We start from the raw sequence: 20,555 nt of genomic DNA, 5'->3' as shown, positions 1-20,555 counted from the left end.
TCTTTTGGTATTCAAGAGCAGGTAAATGTACCAGTGAAGTCAGATCCATTTCCCATCTTTTTTTGGGAAGAAAAGACAAGGCATCCATGTGCTTTCTGCAGGCTCAAAAAGCCAGGAGCCAGAGGCACCTTCCAATCTGGTCATATTTATCGTCTTTCCAGCCTTGGCTTTCACAGCACGCCCCAGTTTGAGCTCATTTTTCAGTGTTTGGGGCTGGCTGGCAGGTTTTCAGTTCCCATCAGTGGAGTAAGGAGGATGTTTACCCCCAGAAGAGCCAGGGGAAGCCTGGAGGAGGGAGTGAGACAGCGACAGAGACAGCAGAGACAATGAAGAGGGACAGCTGTGCCACAATCCAGCCCTACCTGCTGCTTTTCAGCAATCACCCAACTGGGCTGGATTTTCCCCCTTCTCTCCTTTCTGGCTATTAAGATTTATGGGCAGGAAGGTGCCCAGCTGCGTCTGAGCACAATAAACCTCTCGTGGATGGTAAAAACCAACGAGCTGCTCTCCCTGCTTGTTAGCAGTCAGGAAGATGGAAGGAAGTGGGAGGAATCCAGAGGGTGAGGTTTTCTAATGCCTCACTCTTCAGTGCCGAACCCAGAGCTATTTATGGTGCAATTATCACCACAGACAGACTCTTTTATCATCCAGCCAATATTCTGGGTAGAAATCCTATTGCAGCCCAGCCACTCCATACATCATCGGGGCCCAGGCAATGGCCAGGTGAAGAGGTCTGCTTGCAGGAAACATTTCTGCCAACACTGCTGGGCCCTGGCACCCCTGCTCACCCTCTATTTATGGCCAGGGAGGAGGCTGTGTCCTCCTGCCCTCCCAGCAGAGCCCAGTGCAGTGGGGGCAGGTGAGAACAGTGTAGGGTTGTTCTGCACAGCAATGCCAACTGGGGCTTCCCACAGGAATCTGCTCCTGTTGGGGAATGATGGATGGGTTTTATTAGGAACACGAACAGCAACGAGTCTTCTGGATGGAGCATGGCTCAGGGCAGCAGTGGAGGGAGAGGGATGGCAGGAAAGTGGCAGGAGGTGAGTTTTGAATCCTCTGTGGTTTCAGTCACAAGGCAGGGAGGGGAGTGAAGCACCTTACACCCTGGCCATGTCTCTGAGGAGCAGTTCCCTGGGTCTCTGTGTGCCCCCACAGCTCTGGGACACCCTCCTGACCTCCTGCCCGGCCCCATTGCCTCAGTCAGTGCTGCAGGAATCATTCCCCGGGGGTCACCTTGGGCAGGCAGCACAGCTCCACCAACTGAAATTTGGATTTTCTTTTTCCTTTTTCCTCTTCTCAGAATTCCTTTTACTCTAGAGAGGAAACTGCGCCATTCTCCTTGGTCTGTGCTGGAATCCCTCATGAAGTTTGGCTGCACTTGTCCATGGGGCTAGAGGGTCTTGGAGCAAGCTCCCACTCAGCCTGCTCCTGTGGCTGGTTTGGAACAAGACCAGAGAAGATTGAGCCATGGATGAGACCAGTGAAGCAGGGTTTCCTCTTTAATACCCATCTGAAAAAAAAGACTGTAGATTCTCTGATATCTAACAAGGGCTGAGCATCCCCTTCCCCTCCCCATAGGAAGATGCATTTTTTTAAATCCATTTCATTTCTCATATTCACAGACCTTGCCAGGACCTCGATATATCTGGAAGCCTCTTCCCCTGTGTCAAACGTGGGTGGTACTGGGCAGCTGCTGGTGGGAACGAGCAGGAACACACACAAGGCTGCTGAGTCACAGAGCCTGATTTTCCTGGAGAATTGGACTAAACTCCCACCCACGTCACTGTTCCCACTGCCAGGGCAGAGCTCGGATGTGCCCTGGTCTCTGCTCCACCGTCTCCCCTTTATCTGTCATTGCACAAAGCTGGGATCTATTTATTACAGAATGAGCCTCAATACTTGCAAAGAGAGAAATTCTTGAGGCACAGGAGCTAAAATAACCATCACTCACACTGCCTGTTTACCTTCTAATTGTCACTGACTTCTGCCTTTTCACGTTCACGGTGCTTGAAAAGGGAAGAATAGATCTAGGGAATGTAATTTAATACACCAAACATACCAGCTTAATTGCAATCCCCATAAGCCAGACACACAAAACTCTAAACAAATTTGATTAATTTATTTCAATTTGCACAAGTCTTCCTCTCAGACTGTAATTAATGGAGGGAAACAATTAAGGTAAACATAGCCCAGCTGAGAGAGCTGTCCTTGCTAAAAGTCACATTTTATTTTAATAATGCTGTATTTATATAAGTTCCACATTTTTAACAAGTTTCCCATTTCCTCGATATTTAATCAGTCCTGTTAATATTTTCCCTGGGCTCAAAGGGTTTTGTGAAATCAGAAATCAGCAAGGAGAGCCTAAATTACCACTGGGTACTTGGGATGGATGTGGCTGTGTGCAGAAACTCGGGGGTTAATCCCTCCTCCAGGTGCTCCCTGGGGGCTGAAAGGTGGCCCTGAATCAGGTGTGGGAGGGCTGGGAGGCAGCCCCTTGTTACTGTCCCAAATCCAGAGCTTCCCAGTTGCAGGTTGGTAGCGTTGCTGGTGTGAGGGAGCTAAATGGTTTGGAAAAGCCTTTGGAAAAAGGCTGTCACTGTAAAGCTGTTTATTAATGGTGTGAATTATCAACAGTCATGCTAAGGCAGCTCCACCTGATGCATCATCCCAGATCTGCTCCTGCTTGGATCAGGGCTTGGCTTTGCACAGTTCCCACGTGCAGCACAGCCAAGGAATGCCAGTGCAGCACCTCCAAAATGCCACTGCACAGGAGACAGGGGCATTTGTCCAGCTGCCACTTGTTCTCTGCCCTGGGTCACCTTCACACCTTCACACTGCTCTGTACAGCACAGGGGGGGATTTCACCCTCTCATGCAGCCTGGCCAGAGGAAGGGGTAGCACCATCACGACATCCCAAACATTGTCATGGTGTGATTTTTGAGGTTGTCCTGTGCAGAGATAGGAGCTGGACTCGATGTTCCTCGTGGATCCTAACTAAGGATATTCGATGTTTCTCCAGGTGAATAGACAGGTCCCACTCCAACTGCTTCAGCAGTGACTTTGAGTCACTTTTTTTTCTCATCACTTGTCATTTTCCAGCTTTGAATACATCCCGTGGGTGAGTTTCTTGAAAGAGACAGCACATCTGTCTTCATTGCTTTCCTTTGCTTTTTTTTCCTTCTGAAAAAGCAGGAACAATACGACCCGTCTTTCATTGCACCAACTGGTATTGCTAAAGGGTGGAAAAAATTAGGTGCTGTTTTTTTCCTTTTTCTTCCCACCTTCATTAACTTTAACATGTACTGTGCTCCTCTTCCAGCACGAATGTAGCATTGCTAGAGAAGAAAATCTTAGCTCGAACAATCTTGTGTTGATTTTCCACTCTCTCAAGTACCGGCTGGTCTAATTAGTTTGGAAATGCACCATTTGTTAAAGAAAGATGAGGCACAGTCTGACACCTGCTGTATTAATTATTTACCTCTTTATCTAATTGCCTGCCCACACTGTTAGGTGAGGGAAGTTGTCACCCATGTCTCGATTTGAAGGTGTCAAACAGGAAGGGAGGAAATGGTGCTGTTGGGGACGAGGTCACATTTTGGGGTGATGGAAGTGGGGCCAGTGCTAGCACTGGTTTATATCTCCCCACAGATATAAAAATAGGTGCAGGATACATCCCAGCATCCACAGAGGGAGGCTGGATGGGGTGGGAAGAGGAGAGTCCCCATTTGGAGGGTGACTACCAGGGACCTTGTTGGGTGACATTTCCTCTTCCCACCCCAATTCCTGCCTGTAAAACCCAGGGTGGTGTTACATAAAGGCCCGAAATCATTGCTAGGTGTTGTTGGGATGCACAGGGGAGGAATTCAGCTCCTCAGGTAGCAGGTAAATCACAGTGGCATGGCAGTCAGGACCTCCTGTGCTGCAGGTCCAGGTGCCTGCTTCCTCCTGGGCCCTGAGTGCCCCTGAGGAGCCCACACAGAGACAGAGCCATCGACCCCTGGCTCTGCCTGCTGGTGGGGCTGAGGCTGTCACAGGCAGTCCCCTCAGCCACACAGACATTTGTGGCAAGGTTGGGAGGGAGGCAGCATAGGAATTGCCAGGTCTTTGCTAACCCATCCCAACTGCTCAGTGAAAGAACTGGTCATGCCAGTGGGGCTCAGAGATGCCTGGGCTGCCTCCAGGAGAGGCTGTGGGATGCTGTTCTGTCCCAGCTGTGTGCTGGAACAAGGGGCTGCTTCACCTCCCACCTCTGAGCTGAGGCTGTGCCCAGCAGCATGGCTGGAAGATCACAGAATCACACAATTACACAATTACACAATTACACAATTACACAATTACACAATTACACAATTACACAATCACACAATCACTGGGTTGGAAGAGACCCTCAAGATCATCGAGACCAACCCTGCCCTAACACCTCAACTAAATCATAGCACCAAGTCCACATCCAGTCTTTTTTTAAACACATCCAGGGATGGTGACTCCACCACCTCCCCAGGCAGACAATTCCAGTGCTTCATCACTCTTTCTATAAAAAACTTTTTCCTAATATCCAACCTCTATTTCCCTTGGCAGAGCTAAGACTGTGTCCTCTCGTTCTGTCAGTGCTGCCTGGAGAAAGAGACCAACCCCACCTGGCTACAACCACCTTTCAGGAAGTTGCAGAGAGTGGTAAGGTCACCTCTGACTTTCCTTTTCCCCAGGTTAAACAACCCCAGCTCCCTCAGCCATTCCTCACAGGGTTTGTGTTCCAAGCCCCTCACCAGCCTTGTTGCTCTCCTCTGGACGCACTCAAATGTCTCAACGTCCTCCCTGAACTGAGGGGACAGAACTGGACACAGCACTCAAGGTGTGGCCTCACCAGTGCCAGGTACAGGGGAACAATGACCCCCCTGCTCCTGCTGGCCACACTATTCCTGATCCAGGCCAGGGGCCACTGGCCTCCCAGGGCACACAGCTGGCTCATGTTCAGCTGGCTGTTCACCAGTACCCCCAGGTCCCTTTCTTCCTGGGCACTGATGATGGGGAGCAGGACACTCCCAAATGCCCCAATGTCCTGCTCTAGTCCCAGGAAAGCAAACAGGCTGGAGTAGGGAGAGGAGCCTGCAGCACAGACCTGGCATGCTGGGGGAGCTGGAGGTGGACTCAAAGTGACCTGCACAGGTCCCCAGCTCTCCTGTGCTGATGGAGAGCTCAGGGCAGCCCAGCTGGGGCCAAGGCTGGGAGTAGGGCTGATTTTGGGGCTGAGGGAGACAAAAATCAAGGCTCTGGCAATAGTCGATGCTGCACATCCCTTCTGCTGTGCCTTCCTCCTTGCCCGCATTCAGCCTCTTCCTGACATCTAGTGGGAGCAGGGCAACACGGCAAAGGGATCCTGTCAGCTCCAGACTGCCAGGCACTCACCAGCCACAGGTCAGGCACAAGGCCTGGGCTCCCAGAGCCACCAAAAGGGCTGGCACCAGCCACAGCTCACAGCTGGGCTTCATCAGGGCACATCAGGGCATAGCTGCTTCTCTCTAAGTTTCTTCTTCCCAAGTCAACCCATCACAGTAGGGCATTGCTAGGGAGGAATTCAAGGTGTAATTCCTCGTGGAAGGCAGTTAATAATGGGATAGCAGGGACACTGCTCTGGAGCATGGGATCTGTTTAGGGTTTCTGCCATCTCAGACCACTTGAGCCCTGTCTCTGCTGCAGCTGTTCCATGTTCCCAAGAATGGTGACAGCACAGCTGGGCAGTTCCCTTCTTGTCCTTGGTTCTGGATGGAACCTTTGGGAAGCAGAGGGAAGAGGCAAGATGGGAGCTAGAGACAGGTGAGAGCTGTCCCAGCAGGACATCACCTTCCATCCAGGACCACCCTCTCATTTTAGACCCCATGCACATCTCCCTGGATCATCTCTCATCCCTAATGCCAGCTGCTAAAAGCGAACCTGCTCACAGCCCTCTGCCCATGGCTGCAAAGGCAGGACAGGGACAGATGCTGACCACAGTCACCCCACACTGGTCAGCATCTCTACTGGACTGATCTCCCATCCCATCCTTTCCCAAAGCCTTTAGCTGCATTGACAGGCAGGAGCTCATCCCTCTTGTCTTGTTTCACACACACTCTGTGAACAAAACCACTTTTTTTCTTCCCCTTGTTGCCATCTGCCCTTGCTGGACCGTGGTCACTGTGCCTACCTTTCTGTCTGAAGGCCAGGGCGTCACCTTTCCACATGTCCCCAAATCTCCCAGGGGATGCCCAAGCATTTTTATTAATGAGCAGCTAAAAGTTAAACACCAGCAACAAAACAACAACAACAACAAAGGTCTTTATTTCAATGACCTGAAAGAAAATGTAATTCCAAGAGCAAAGATAGTAATAAAAACCACACAGGTGCTCCAAGCAAACTGGAGCAATTTGCACAGATCCCTTCCCAAAGCAGCCAGGCACTGCTGGCTCTGATCCCTGGCTCCTCCCCAGTGTGACATCCCCCCCATGCCAATCCCTTGCTGGAGGGACCCACAGGGACGTCTCAACCCTGGGGAAACAGCAGCTCAGGGGGGTGGGTGAGTAGCTTGGGGTGGGGATGTCACTGGGTGAGCCCACATTGACCCCGGGGAAAAGAAAGGCACTTCCCAAACTGCAGTGTCATCCTGTCACCTGCCCTGGGACTGCAAAGCATCCTTCATCACCCAGCCCAGCCCATGCCAATCTGACATCCAGGGATATGGCTCCTTGGGAGTCGTGGTGCTCCTGGGCCAGCACCGTGGCTCAAAGGTAGAGGAGCAAATCCAGCCCTGAGCTGTCCTCAGCTGCCCTGTGCTGGCAGAGGTTCCTGGGGAGCAAGCCCTCAGCTCCTGACTGTCGCCCCAGGGAGGCACTTTGATGGAGAGGAGGGACAGGGACTTCTCACTCCTGGAGACTGAAGGACAGGGAAAGGTGGTGGCCCTGAGCAGAGACCTCTCTGGAGCTATGCCCAGTCTCCCACCCCAGACTCTGCCCAGCCACACATGCAGTAAGGATCACTGCCCTGATTTTCTCTCCCACACACACATCCAACAGCTCTCTGAGGGGGTGTGGAGCCTTTGAGAAATACCAGGATAAAATTCCAGAAGCGATGTCTAATCCAACGACTAAGTGGATGTCACTCCTAGAATTGAACCCAAAGCCACTGAAATTAGGGATGAAAGATAAAAATCCCAAATCTTCAGGATTTCCATAGAGGCCTGGTATGTCCAGAGAGTCTTTGCCCTGTGTCTACAGGCAAGCAGACTTGCTCCCCTGACATGTGGCTCATGGCCTCGGTCACTGATCCTACCCCCTCCCTGCCTCTCCAGAGATTTGGATCCCTTTGACTTCACTGTGCTCTTTTGGGAGATCCTGAACTATTCTGGGTCCCAAGTGCAAGGGGCCAGCCTCGGCTGAGATTCTGATTTTTTCCTGAGGGGGCAGAAAGTTCACAAGAAGCACAGAACAGGGGAAAATTGCATTAGTCAAGGAGCAGAAAGTCTCACAACAAAACTTCCAGATTTAACTCCCTTGTGTTATCAGCTCCTTCCAGCCTCCAGTTCTGACCCTGTAACCTGAACCCAGCCAGGGCTGGGAACAGCAGCCTTTGGGTAGGGGGAAAAGCACCAAAGCTGACAAAATCCCCTCTCCCACGGCACTTCACAGCTTTGGAGGTGGCAGTGAGGGGAGTGGCTGGCAGTGTCCTGGGGAAGGGTCTGCTGAGCAAACACAGCACAGCACCGAGCAGAGCAGTGGGAAAGGGATGTCTGGACCTGAGAGCATTCAAAAAGAGCCATCTCCTCACCATGTGGCCATGGAGGTGGTTAGGAGCAAGACAAAGAGTTTCAGATTGTTTAATTTAGCCTTTCTTCTGGTTCAAACACAAACTAAGTCAAAGCTGTAAACAGTGGCTGAGCTGTCAGCTCCCAAGGCTGGGGGAAGCCATTGGAACTTCTCTGCTTCCCCAAATGCCACTTCCCCCCAACCTCTAAATTTCCTGTGTGAATTAGGATCATCTGCCAAAACCCCTAAGCTGTCTTTCAAAGTGGAAGAACCAAAACTGAGTCAATCCCTGCACTCAGTCCTCTGCCCTAAGGAGAGCCCTCCTCGGTGCAGAAGCCCCTCAGCAAGTGATCCTGGCTGTGGAGACACAAGCCAGCTGTGCAGCCCAGTCCCTTTGTGTCCCTTTGGTGGCACAGCACAGCAGCAGCGGCACCGAGCACTCCCAGAGGTGGCACGGACGGCGCAGCGTCACCGCCAGCACAGCTGGGCACAGCTGGGCACAGCTCATCGCTGAGGTCACTTTTTTTGGGGATTGATAGGGGGGCTCAAAGCACACACAGACCGTGGAGCAGCACACAGAGAAAGGCAGGGGGGAGGCCATGGTCAGACGCGGGCGCGGGGGCTGCGCTCGGGCAGGAGGTGGCGGGGCGGGGGCTGCTGCAGCAGCGCTGTCAGGACGTGCTGCAGCTGCCACAGCCGGGAGCGCAGGGACGTGCAGCACAACAGGTTCAGCTGGTACGAGGGGTCCAGCGGCAGGATGGAGATGAGCCACCAGCACCACGTCGGGCCGTCTGCTGAAGCCTGGAGAGGAGAGAGGGACAGACCCCCCCACGTCAGGAGATGCAGGGGTGGCCTTCAGGCAGCATCGCTGATGGCAATTGTTGTTCCTGTCAGGACAGCTTCGGTCAAAGTACTCATCTGAACAGCCCTTTTGTCATCCAAGCTCAAAACTCCTGGACAAACTAATTTAATTTCCAGACAAGCATTCCCCAGGGAGCCTCCAGACGCAGATGTAGCTGCTAAAAAGTCTATACTAAAGAGACAATGAAACAACTTGTTTCCCTGTTTAAACATTTCCCTGTTTAAGCCAGTGCTTTTAGTAAACACAGGCCAAATCCTGCATGGTCTATGTTTTTGGGACATTGGCCATCACTTGAAGATGTGACGTGCAGGCCAGGCAGGCACAGCTGTTTGGGCACTGCTTTTGTAAAGTGGATTTTTTATAACCTGAGCCAAACTAAGAAGGAAAAGCTCGATTCAGCTGAAGGAGAGTGATTTGTTTTGTAATTTCTGAGCACACCATTAATGTGACTGCTGGCCAGGACAGCCTTAGCCTGGGACAAGCCAGCAAGAGTATATTTGTAACGATCTAGAGAGGAAACACTTTCTTAAAGTAGTGAAAATTAAATTTTGGGATTTTTTTTCTCCTAGATCTGAATTTATCAGAGCAGTATAATAAGCAAATTGGATCCTGTCCTTTTAGCTCTTCACCTCTGCCCAGCTATGGCTGTCTCACAAGGATCACAGTGAGAAGGGAGACTGCAGACTCAATGAGCTGCAGGGTTTGCCTCTTTGCCAATTCGTTTGGTTTCTTTTTCCCAAAGTGTTTTCAAACACATACAGTTCAGTTTCTCAGTTCTCATTTAGGAAAGGACTCTAGGAAAGGTTTTATAACTCAGTGCTCAGTTTAAAACCATAAAGAAACATCAACCAGTTTTACAAGACAAGACCTACCAACTTTCTGAGTGAGAGATGCTGTAACAGGGGTGAAAAACCGGATTTGCTTTGCTCATCCTGGGGGGAAGCCGAGTAGGGAAGCAGGGTGGTTAGTGCAGGAACAGTGGCTCTCTTGGTGCATCCCTCCCCTCTGGGCATTACCTGGATGTCCTCTTCCTTCTCAGGCAGTGGTCCATGCTGCATCAGGATGTGTCTGGAGGTGAGGTCTCCGTGCTCACAGAAGCGCTGGGCCAGGCGATAGGTGCTCTCGTGCAGGGACTGCAGCTCCTGCAGCTCCTCCCCAGACACCTGAACACACACAAGGGGGACACAGGTGTCTGTAGGGAGGATCTGCCCCTCTGCAGCCCAGCATCCTGCCCAGCCCTGCCCTCACCTTCTTGTCCTCCAGGTACTCGATGTCAGCAGTGTGGTAGCCGTCCCTGTGGCCGCGGCTCAGCACCCGGAACCGCTGCCGGCCGATGGTGTCCACCAGGGACCTCCCGTCTGCCAGCAGCTCCACCTGACGGATCTCCAGCATGCAGCCATAGTCAGCAAAGCTGCAGGGACACAGGGACAGAGAACAGGGCTGAGCTGGGCTAATGAGTGGCGAGAGAGCTGCTTCTCCTAAATGTACCATCTCCAAAGCAGGGAAAGGCCCAGGAAAAGGATGTCTGGGTGGGGGCAAATTGAGTGATTCAATCAAGTGTCCTCCCAGTGCTCACTAAGAGGAGCCGAAGGTCACAGCCAAAGAATGGAGCTCAGAGACATCCTGAGTTAGAAGCTGTTCCAAGAATTGTATTGTTTTGTATTTGACAGCCACCACAGCTCCCGTGCTGGCCTCATTCCTTGTTCCCATTTCACTCTGCACTGTGGGGAAAGCACCACCTCCCTGCTGTGGGACAGCACTGATAGGAAATCTCTCTGAACTACTCAGTATTTCAGACATTTGGGGCTGGGGCAGAGAGGGGACAAATCATCTGGGGCAGGGGGAAGCTTGCCCAGGAGCTCACCTTTTCCCATTCTCATATATGCACATGCCAAACCTCCTGGTGCCGCTCTCCTGGCACCGCCGGATCATCAGGCGGTACCGAGGCTCGAAGACGTGCAGAGGGCAGGGGATGCCAGGGAAGGACATGGTGCACACGAAGATGGGGATGTTCTTGGTCAGGCTGAGGGACAGGAGAAACAATTGTAACACCTCTCCAAGCAAATCCCATCCCAATGGCTCTGCATCAGCTGCTCCATCAAACCAGGTGTGTCCTTAACTACAAGAAGTGATGCTCCAGATCAGAGCAACACTAAAGAGAATGAGAGGACACAGTCTCAAGCTGTGTCAAGGGAAAATTAGGTTGGATATTAGGAAAAAGTTTTTCACTGAAAGAGTAATAAAGTACTGGAATGGTCTGCCCAGGGAGGTGTTGCAGTCACCATCCCTGGATGTGTTTAAAAAAAGACTGGATGTGGCACTCGGTGCCATGGTTTAGGGGAGGTGTCAGGGCTTGGGTTGGACTCGATGATCTTGAAGGTCTCTTCCAACCAAGTCATTCTGAGAATTCTGTGGATTCTGTGAATTCTGTAAAGCTTCCATTTGGCTCATCAAGAGACCAAGGACAGATTCTGCCCACAAACCAGTTTCTTGCAAAGATGGTCCCTCATCCCCAGGTGTCTCATGGGGCATGTCCCCATCCACACAGCACTGCTGCAGTGTGGTCCTGAAGGTGTGACAGGCATCAGTTGAGCAGAACTATGCCAGAGCAATGTTATGGGGTGTGGACATCCCTCTCAGAGCCCCTTCCAGTCCCCATGTGCACACACACACACACACACACACACACACACAGGAGCAGTCCCTGCTTACTTGGAGAGCTCTGCCATCTCTGCCCGGTGCAGCTCCCGGCGCTCAGCCAGCTGTGTGGGGAAGATGGCCAGCATGATGTCCTGCAGCAGCACTGTGGGGCTGTACCTCCCAGCCTTCAGGAACTGAAAGGAATTGGACCCAAAAATAGGTTGGAGAAGAGCAGGGAGGAAGCCCTGAGGCCCCGCTTGACTCTGAATCACGCTCACTTTTATTGGAACTGAAGGTAATTTTAGACCAGAGAAAGTCAAGGATAAAACCTATCAGGGGATGTTGAGCCATCAAGCAGGATGGGATGTCAGCTCCACCGAGACCTCCAGACACAGCTCAGAGCCAGGGCCCGTCCAACACAGCGTCCTGTCCCTGACAGTGATGCAGTCCTTGTATGACAACCTAATTTCCCTGATGGTCTCATCCGAATCCCTTTTCATTAAAGATTAAATCAAATCTCCAGGCTAGCAGGTTTTCCATCCATTTCCATTTTTAAAAGTAATTAGCATTTGCTTCTCTCCCTCTCTCTCTCTTCTCCTGTTTACAATCTCACTAAATCACTGTGGCATCTTGTGGAAATGAATCTCTTGGTCTTAATTATCAACTGTCTGGTCATTCCCATGTGAGTGGAGCTGACACCACCGCACCAGGGAGCTGCTAATATAAGAGCAGTGCACCTTCCCACCCCAGCCCTGGGCACGCAGCCAGCAGCTGGAGCTGGTTCCCAGCTCTCCCTCGGGCTCCATCCTGTGGGACTGGTGCCCTCACCTCTCTCAGGCTGTGTTTGCAGAGGGGGCAGTTGGGCCGGTGGTCCAGGCAGCGTTCGAGGCACTCCTTGCAGAAGGTGTGACCACAGGGCGTCGTCACCGGCTCGAAGAACATCCTGCAAAGGATGATCAGAGTCAGTGGATTGCAGAGAGCAACAAAGGGAAAGGAGCACAGATAAGTCTGGCAGAGAGAGACTTTAATTAGCAAGTCTGGGCTCAGGCTGCTGGGCTTGCACAATGTAAGATGAGAACTGTTCCAGGCCTGAGCTCTGCAGGGTCTCCATGGAGTCCCAGCAGACTCCATCAGTGCACACATGGCACCCCTTGGTCCTGCCAGGGCTGTGGTTACCCAGACCACAGCCTGGTGTGTAATCCAAAGGGCAGTGAGACGAAAGTTCCTCCTTCTCCCCTGCTTCAGGAGCAGAGCCAGCAGCAAGTATTCAGTTGCTCACAAGTAGCTCCAGGATCAGAAATTAAATTAAGGTCTCGAGAAAGCCCTGACTCCTCCTAAATACTGTTTTCTTCTTTCAGAAGAGATCCAAATTCATGTAATTCAGATCAGATGCAGCCTCAATCTCTCTCCGCCATGCACAGACCTGGGAAAAGCTGCCATGCAGGACCTTGACCGACTTGCACATCTGGCAGTGCAACACCCACCCAGCTGTCTGCCAGCAGCCGCTTGCACAACTGCTCCACGTCTGGGACACACCAGGAATAACAGCCTGGTTCCAGGATGCCCTGTGGCAGTCTCTCCCCAGCCCTGAGCCAGCAGACAAACAAAGGCTCTACCCCGTTCCCTCTTCCACCTGCACCAGGCAAAGAGCTCAGAAATGCTCCCCTCTAGGTCTGCAATATCCCCATCATGGAGGGAATTTCCCGGGGCAACACCTTCCTCTTCCAGCCTGCAGGTACAAAGGGCAACCACTGCTTTTGGTCTTTGACCCCGCTGAACACCCCCACCTCCACATCTCTGTCCCAAGAGATACAGCCCCAGTGATGCTGAACCCTGAGACAGGGTGATCTCAGCTCCTGCAGCCTGGCAGGGTGTCCCGTGGCCCTGCCTTCCCCTCTTATCTGTACTGAAACCTACATCTCAGCAGTTCTCAGGACTGAGCTTGTATTAAGATGTGAAGAAAGATGCACACCATTAAAGAAAACCCATCAGGTGCCAATTTTTCATCCTAAAAGCTCTCCTGCAGGACAACTCACCGTATGCAGAGGGAGCACTCCAAGTCAGATATGCTCAGTGACTCCCCAAGGCATGGCTGGGTACACTTTGCTGCTGTTTCCTCCTTGTTACCTAGAGGTAAAAGAGAAGACAATCCCCCATTTCAATATAGAAAATTAATCTTTACTTTCTGACCTTGTTCTGAGGCATAACTGCCTCACAAAGCGCTTTGGAAGTGTCAAAGAAAAAGAAAACCACTAGGAAATGCAACATAAACCCCTCTATTAACCCATCTATGTTCATCCATAGCTCATGTGTCAGTGGGTCTCATGGTTCTTGGCAGAGGAAGGTGATATCTCCTCCTTTTGCAGGCAGGGAAACCAAGGCACTGGGCAGCAGTGTCCCAAAAAGCTCCAAGATGGAAGTCTCAGGAGACCTGCCATAAGCTTTATGCAAACCCAGGTATGTGGCAGCCACCTGGCTGGACACTGATGACCAGTTAATGCTGATGGAGGTGCTGCTTCCCCAGCTCATGGCATGTCCTGTCCCCTACATGGAAATTTAATCTAAACCAAAACCCATCTAAACCCATGGGAGCCAAAGAAAGCCTCTCCCTGACTCCACACAGAGAACAAGTGATGGCTGGCTTTAGTAAGAACTTGTCACCAAGCTGGAGCCAAAGGTTTGGTGTGTGTTCACCAGCTCAACACAGGAAGATCAGGTGGATCCTCCTCCCATGCATGAGAAGCAGCCAATGTCCTGGCCAGAGCTGCCCCATCATGTGCCCCTGGGATATTTGTTAGTTGAGCTGGACACAGTGCAAACATCAAGTTTTCAGTGCCAAAATGGATTTCAAACAAGTATCTTGTATGACACAACTTTGTGGTACCTTTGATGTCACTCCACTGGCCCTGACTCTCTGCCCAAGTCTCCGGTTCCTGCCGTTGTCCCGGCTGGGAAAGGGTGGCTGTGTCCTGGCTGTGCTCAGACTCAGCATCCCCTCGGCCATCTGCCAGCTCTCCCTCCTGACCCTAGGCACAGCAAGATGAAATTGAACCCAAACCCTCTTCTCCCTCTGAATGCACAGTCCCATCTGTCCCACCAAGCCCGATGGCACCAGGACGTTTCCTGGTGTGTGCTATACATTAACACCTTGCATCTGCAGGACAGCAGGAGAGTGGCCTTCAGACATTGCTGCCCATCACATGGTTAAAGCATGGGTTCATTCTGTCTAGACATACCAACCATATTTGGGTATATCTGAACCCATTTTTTGAATTCCCTCTTCTCTGCAGATCTTCTAAGTTTGTTTATAGAAGGCAAAGAGGAAAATACAAGTTTCCCTTAACAGCTGCTAATGGTCTGAACTATTCTCAAATGTGTTTTTAGATTAAAAAAATTTAACTCACTTCTTTTTTTTTCTTTTTTTTTTTCCCTGAATGTAGTGAGATGAACAGAGAGAGAAAGTCTCCTCTGTTTCCTGAGTCCCCATAGCATCAGCCCTGATGGTACCTGCTCTCCCACCCTCCACTACCTGCAGATTCCCATCCCAGCACACAACCAGGTAAGCACAGCTACATGTCCTGTACAGCCTTCCCTTGTCACACCTCCTTTCTCATCACTGGGCTACTGGGATGTCCCAGTGGGACATTAAGTCTCCTTGCAGACTCAGGTATTGCAGGCTCTTACCTGAGCTTGTGTGGAAGATGGGAGCACTGGGCTCCCTCCATCGACCTGGGAACCAGCTGAGCTCAGGTGAGCATCACCCAGGTGTGCAGCTGCACATGGCTGAGGAGCATCAGCTTCCATGATGATCTGCAAGGACAAAGCAAGGGGTGAGGGATGCTAAGAGGAAAAAGCAAGGAGGTAGGAGGGCTGCCAGGCTCCCTCTTTTTCCCCAAGGCACCCTTCCTCTTGCTGCAGGAGGTTATCTGTGCTGGCTGAGCACTCTGTTGAGTCCTTCAGAGGACAAGGACATGTCCCTGTGTGATGTGAGAGCACAGAACATGGCAGAGCCCACACACCTTCTCCATCTCTCTCCGAGCTGGCTGGAAATGGGGACTGAGTGTCAGGCAGTGTTCCCATGCCAGCAGGGCTTCAGCTCTCTGCCCCATCTCCAGAAGCACCTTCCCTTTCTTGAAGAAAGCCTGTAGAGCAGAAAAAACATGTAGTGACTATGAGACAGTGACCAGCTGAGCATGTGCCCCTTCAGCTCCTCTGCCACCCCAAGGGAATGTCCCTTTGCATCCTGCCTGCTCCCATCCCAAGCCAAAGCACCCGGACTTGTCACTGCTCCCCTGATTAGATCTGCCAAAAAAACCCAGGACTCTCCAAAGTGCAGCAGTTGCAAAAGCCAAGCCTAGGGAGAGCTGGAGGAGTGAAGGATGGACATGGTGTCAGACCTCTCCTGGGAGAGCAACACAGCTCCTGCCACCTTGACTGGCTACCCAATGGGTCAGTCATTTCTGAGCAGGATGAATCCAATGGAGAATTGAGGAGAGGGGCAAACTGCTCCTGTGCAGTAGGATTTGGCTCCAGTGGATGTGGCTGGCCTTCACTCACCTCGTGCTCCCCAGGCTCAGCCCTGCACACGGCATCCAGGTCCTCCAGTGCCTGTGGATAGTGCCCCAGTGCCACCAGTGCCTCTGCCCGGCACAGCCGCAGGGAGCTGGAGTCCAGGGCTGAAAGAGAAATGTGGGCACTCGTGAGATGAGCCCTGGTGAGGCAGTGGGGCTGGATGAGGCTGGGGAGAGGCCACCAAGTGGGACAGTCCCTGTGCCACTGCTTCACACCGAGCCTGGTCCTCCTGTGCTCTTCATCAGGAGACACTGGCTTTGTAAGCCTCTGCAAGGAAGTTATTTCCCCTAAACACCCACTTTTAAATAGTTTGAGGTTCTTTCCTTTATTTGTCCCCCCATCTTCCCTAAACACCCTCAGCCAAGAGGCCCCACCACTGCCTCAGGGCTCAGCCATGCTGGGATCTGGGCTTTCATCCATCTTTTTTGGGATGTAGGAAAAACGATCTACCATACACACATCCCTACAGGGCTGTGGTCACAGCAGGCTCTGTGATGTGACTCACCCAGCAGAGACACAATAACACGTTACCAAACAGGACTGCAGTGCTGATACCTGAATTCCCAGACCCACCTGGCTCTCACTGCTCTCCTGGGGCAGATGAGAAGCCAAGGGGGGGTGTAAGAATTTGCCTGGGGCAGATTCATGACCCGGAGTTTCCAAGTATGAACAAAGGCTGAGATTTCCCAAAACCGAGGAAGAGAACTGAGGATCAAATTCCTTGTCAGCAAGATGTCCCTGATGGGACGTTAGGGTGCTGGGAGGGCACAGGTTCCACAGACATTGCTAGTCATGACACTGAGCATTACATTCTCCTGCCTCTTCCTAAAAAACTGGCAGTGAGATCCTCTTCTTTCCTGCTTCAGAAAACTACATTAAAACCTTCCTTCCTATCAGCACTGCCAGTAGCAGAATTGGGTTGGGGGTATGAGGGAGAGCGAGGAAGCAGCATCCCAAGAGCCCACACTCATGGAGTAACCAGGTGTGGTAATGTTTGTGGGTTTGAAATGCAGAGGTGCCCAGACCCACCCCGTTATATCACAGCTCATGGAGGTGACCTACATCCAGTGCAGTGCTGGTATTCCAGATCAGGTAACAGTCCTGAGCATCAGCTCAAAGCTGCTGAGGTTTGGACTTGGAGACTTGTTGCTCTCTGTTCCATTTGGGGAGGCCTCCAGTGTCATGTAGGTCCCCCCACTGGTTCCCAGCTCCCTGTGGGATGATGGTAGGTCCAGCACAGGTAGCATGTGGTGGTCCTGCAGGATGCTGGCACTGGAGCCAGCCTTGTATCATAAATTTGGCACCATTTGCAGGCACTGCTGCTGTATTTGCTGTGGCAAATGTAGTGTGGGCAACATCACCTTGCTGAAGAGCCAGGAGCTCTCTCAGAGGCAAGCTGGGTCCATCGGCCTGGCTGGCAGCTGATCAGCAAACATCACTGTTGATGATGTCTCTTCTGCACTTCCAAACCCAGCAGTGTTTCCTCCTGGCTCGGTTCAAACACGGTGCTGATGCAGCTCTGCCAGCAAAGTGCAGGTCAGGACTGGCAGCTCCATGACAGCCCCGTGCAGGAAGCCTCTGCCCATTTCCCTGCCTGCCTCTGCTGCCACGCTGCCCAGGCACCCATCACTTCTCACCACAGAGGAGGAAACTCTGCCGTGGCTATTGCCTCCTTGTCCCCATGCCCAGCATGGAGCACAGCGAGACTTTGCTCCCTGCCTGCTGTCACCCTAGCCCAGAGAGCAGCAGAGCCAGGCACAGCCACTCCTGCACCAAAAGCTGCACTGGCCATGCTGAGCTGTGCAGCAGAGCAACACCTGGCAGCTTGTTTTTCTTTTGTAATATTAGCCAATATTAGGGCTCAAGTCAGGAAACATGGGAACTTGCTGCTCAGTACCCCATCCCACAAGCACCCATCCAAAGATTAAATATCCCAGCCCCTACCAGCACGTAGGGATGAACAAATAGGTACAAAGTCTAGAGGTTTACTTTCCATGTGGGCAACCCCATTCAAACATTTGCACAGCCCAGCAACAAAGTGCCTGATTTGGCCAAAAAAATCTCCCCAGATGTGTAAAACAGGGCAATGAATTCTAAACTTCTCTGCTGCTGCAGCTATTTTTGATCTATGATATCATTACACATCAGGGCCATCAGCCAGCTGGCAGCCTCAGAGACCCGCCAGCCTCGGTGCTCCAGGCATGTCAGAGGGCCTCCTGTGCTACACATTACGGTGCATTTTTCTGTTGTTCACTCAGAAAGAATGAAGATAAAAAGTTGACAGTTTATTTTCACCCAAGCAAAGTGAGCTGCTCTACAGGCTGGGCTGAGCAGGGCACTGCAGACTGGCCTATCACGCCACACTGAACCACAAATAAAACATCCCCAGGGGTCAAACAGTTATCTCTGGTTCTGTTTCAAAGTGAAAGGCAGCCTGTAAAAAGTTGTGCAGCTGAAAGCTGGCTGCAGGCTGCAGGAGCTGGAAAACACATCCTGGAAGCACCCACCCACGTGGCTGAGCCTGGCAGCCCCAGCAAGCACAGGTTCACTGGAGCTCAGGCTGTGACTGCAATTTCCTTGTTGCCCTCAGCCAGACTTTCTTGTCTTTCGGGGAAAAGAACGTGCAGGGAAGAGCGAGGACATAGTTTGCAATGTTTCCTCTTTATACTAACAAGGGATTTTTAAAGAAATGTGTAATTGTACACTCCAGTACTAGAGAAGTGTGCGTGTGCCTTTACTCTGAAGAAGGGAGTGCAGGGAGAGACGGATGCCTCTGGAGGTTGCATAAAAGGACCTGTTTTCTGCTGCCAACACCAGGATCGACCGGTCCGCTCAGCCCTTCGTTTCCAGGCTTACGCTGAACCTCTGGCACTTGTCTCGCAGGAGGCGATGAATAAGAGCCTGCGCTGCGGGAGGAGAGCTCAGCGCTGTCATAGAAACGCCGCGGAGAAAGGAAATTCTGCCTCCGTCGCCCCAGCCCCCTGCTCCAGGCACATTGTATAACCCCTTTTATTTAAGTATTACTTTCCAAGAAATCCACTTACAGCCACACATTAAAGCAGATCAAACCCTATCCCCCGGGCCCTATCCTGGCCCTGCAGGCGAATGTCTGGCCAGAGCCGGCTGCAGAAGGGGCTGACCTGCACGGTGGGGCCGGGCTGGCACAGGAGCTCCGCCAAGGCTGTGTCCTCGCCAGGCTCCGGGGGAAGGACGTGTCCATCCCCGACTGGACAAGTCCCAACCACTTTACATAATGGCCACCCCCTGGGCAGAGCTCTTCCTCTGACCCTGAAATACTGCCGGGCTGCAAGACGTAAGCATCTGCTGCTCTTTCCTCTCCAGAAGCACGTGGCCGATGGGACACAGGCAGCACGGCCCCGGCAGGGGATGAGCAGCGCGGTTTGCCGGGCAGCCCACCGCTCCCAGCACCCCGGGACATCCACGGATATGGAAGAAATGCCCGGCAGTTGTGTTCCCCCTTCCCATCCCCATCCCCACCAGCCCTGCCTTACACCACTTCCAGCTTCCCACGTCTTCCAGCTCTGGACCGTGCAGGCTCGGAGCGCACTGAGCTGCAGGGACACGGTGACCTACATTGTCATTCACACTGGTACTCGCCTGCTGCAACAGCCCAGCCGTGCGCGCCCGTCTCTCTGGCTGCTGTGCTGGCCCCTCGCAGCCCGCACCCCTCCATCCTCACTGCCAGCCCCCCAGCCCGGTGCTCCTTACCCAGCTCGACCCCTCTCTCCGCCATCCTCAGCGCCTCCCGCGCGTCCCCGCGGGCGAGGCGCTCCCGGACGCGCTCGGCCAGCGCGGCCAGCCGCCGCTCCGGCTGCACGCATCGCTCCAGGATCCCGCACAGCACCACGCTGCACCTCGCCGCGGCGATGCCCAGCAGCTCCAGCCGCTCCTGGCACAGCGGGCAGCGGGACGGCCCGGCCCCGCCGAAACACGGCTTGCAGAAGGAGTGACCGCAGGACGCGGTCACCGGCTCCCAGAGCAGCAGGCGGCAGCAGGGGCAGCGCAGCAGGTCCAGTCCGAGGGGCTGCCCGGACGGGCTCTCCCCGGACGGGCTCTCCCCGGACGGGCTCTCCCCGGGCGCTGGGGAGCTCGGGCTGGAGGGGCCGCTCATGGCTGCGGTCGGGGGAGCTGTCCCTAAAGCCGGCGGTGCCGGCACGGCATTGCCCCGCAACGCTCCCGCCCCGGCCGGCCCGGAGGAGGCTGCGGCTGCCGGCCCGTCCCGCCCCGTCCCGCCGGAGGGACCCCGGGCAGGCGCCGGTGGCGAGGCTGCCCGGGCCGCCATTGGCCGCCGCCGCCCGCGCCGCCCCGCCCCGGCCGCGTTTCGTAACGGAGCCCGCGGTACCGGGGGCGAGGGGAACCGGGCCCGGCGGGGGGACCCGGCTGTGCGGGTGCGTGCCGAACCCCCAGCCGGGATGCAGGACCGCTGCCCATCCCCCCGCAGCCAGGATGCAAGATCGCTGCATCCTTGGGAAGCGGGGATGTTGGGAGCTCCGGAGCAGCCGGGGTGGGGATGTTGGGAGCTCCGGAGCAGCCGGGGTGCGAGGTACGAGCCGGTCTGAAGCCGTGCTCCGAGTGGAGGAGAGCTCTGCGCCAGGTGGGCACGGTGTCCCAGGGGATCTGGGGCACCCTGAAGCAGGACCGAGGTGCAGAGTGCTGGGGATATTTCGGAGTGCTCCAAAGTGGGA

The 20,555-nt window shown here is 53.3% G+C and overlaps 1 protein-coding gene across 1 annotated transcript; it reads right to left on the bottom strand.

Moving 5' to 3' along the window:
- Positions 1–6,296: 6,296 nt before the first annotated feature.
- Positions 6,297–20,066, bottom strand: LOC106852999 (LON peptidase N-terminal domain and RING finger protein 1-like). Its single transcript, XM_014876028.2, has 12 exons — positions 19,579–20,066; positions 15,835–15,953; positions 15,297–15,419; positions 14,962–15,087; positions 14,162–14,303; positions 13,314–13,404; positions 12,106–12,220; positions 11,350–11,471; positions 10,502–10,660; positions 9,886–10,048; positions 9,654–9,800; positions 6,297–8,576 (listed from the first exon to the last, which is right to left on the bottom strand). Exons 1-12 carry the CDS (start codon positions 19,979–19,981, stop codon positions 8,379–8,381), a joined length of 1,908 nt encoding a protein of 635 aa, XP_014731514.2. The 5' UTR covers positions 19,982–20,066; the 3' UTR covers positions 6,297–8,378.
- Between the last annotated feature and the right edge of the window lie 489 nt (positions 20,067–20,555).

Source organism: Sturnus vulgaris, chromosome 15, assembly GCF_052056855.1.
Source record: "Sturnus vulgaris isolate bStuVul1 chromosome 15, bStuVul1.hap1, whole genome shotgun sequence".
In the NCBI taxonomy this organism is placed as follows: Eukaryota; Metazoa; Chordata; class Aves; order Passeriformes; family Sturnidae; genus Sturnus; species Sturnus vulgaris.
This window is presented reverse-complemented; position numbering and strand designations above follow the sequence as displayed.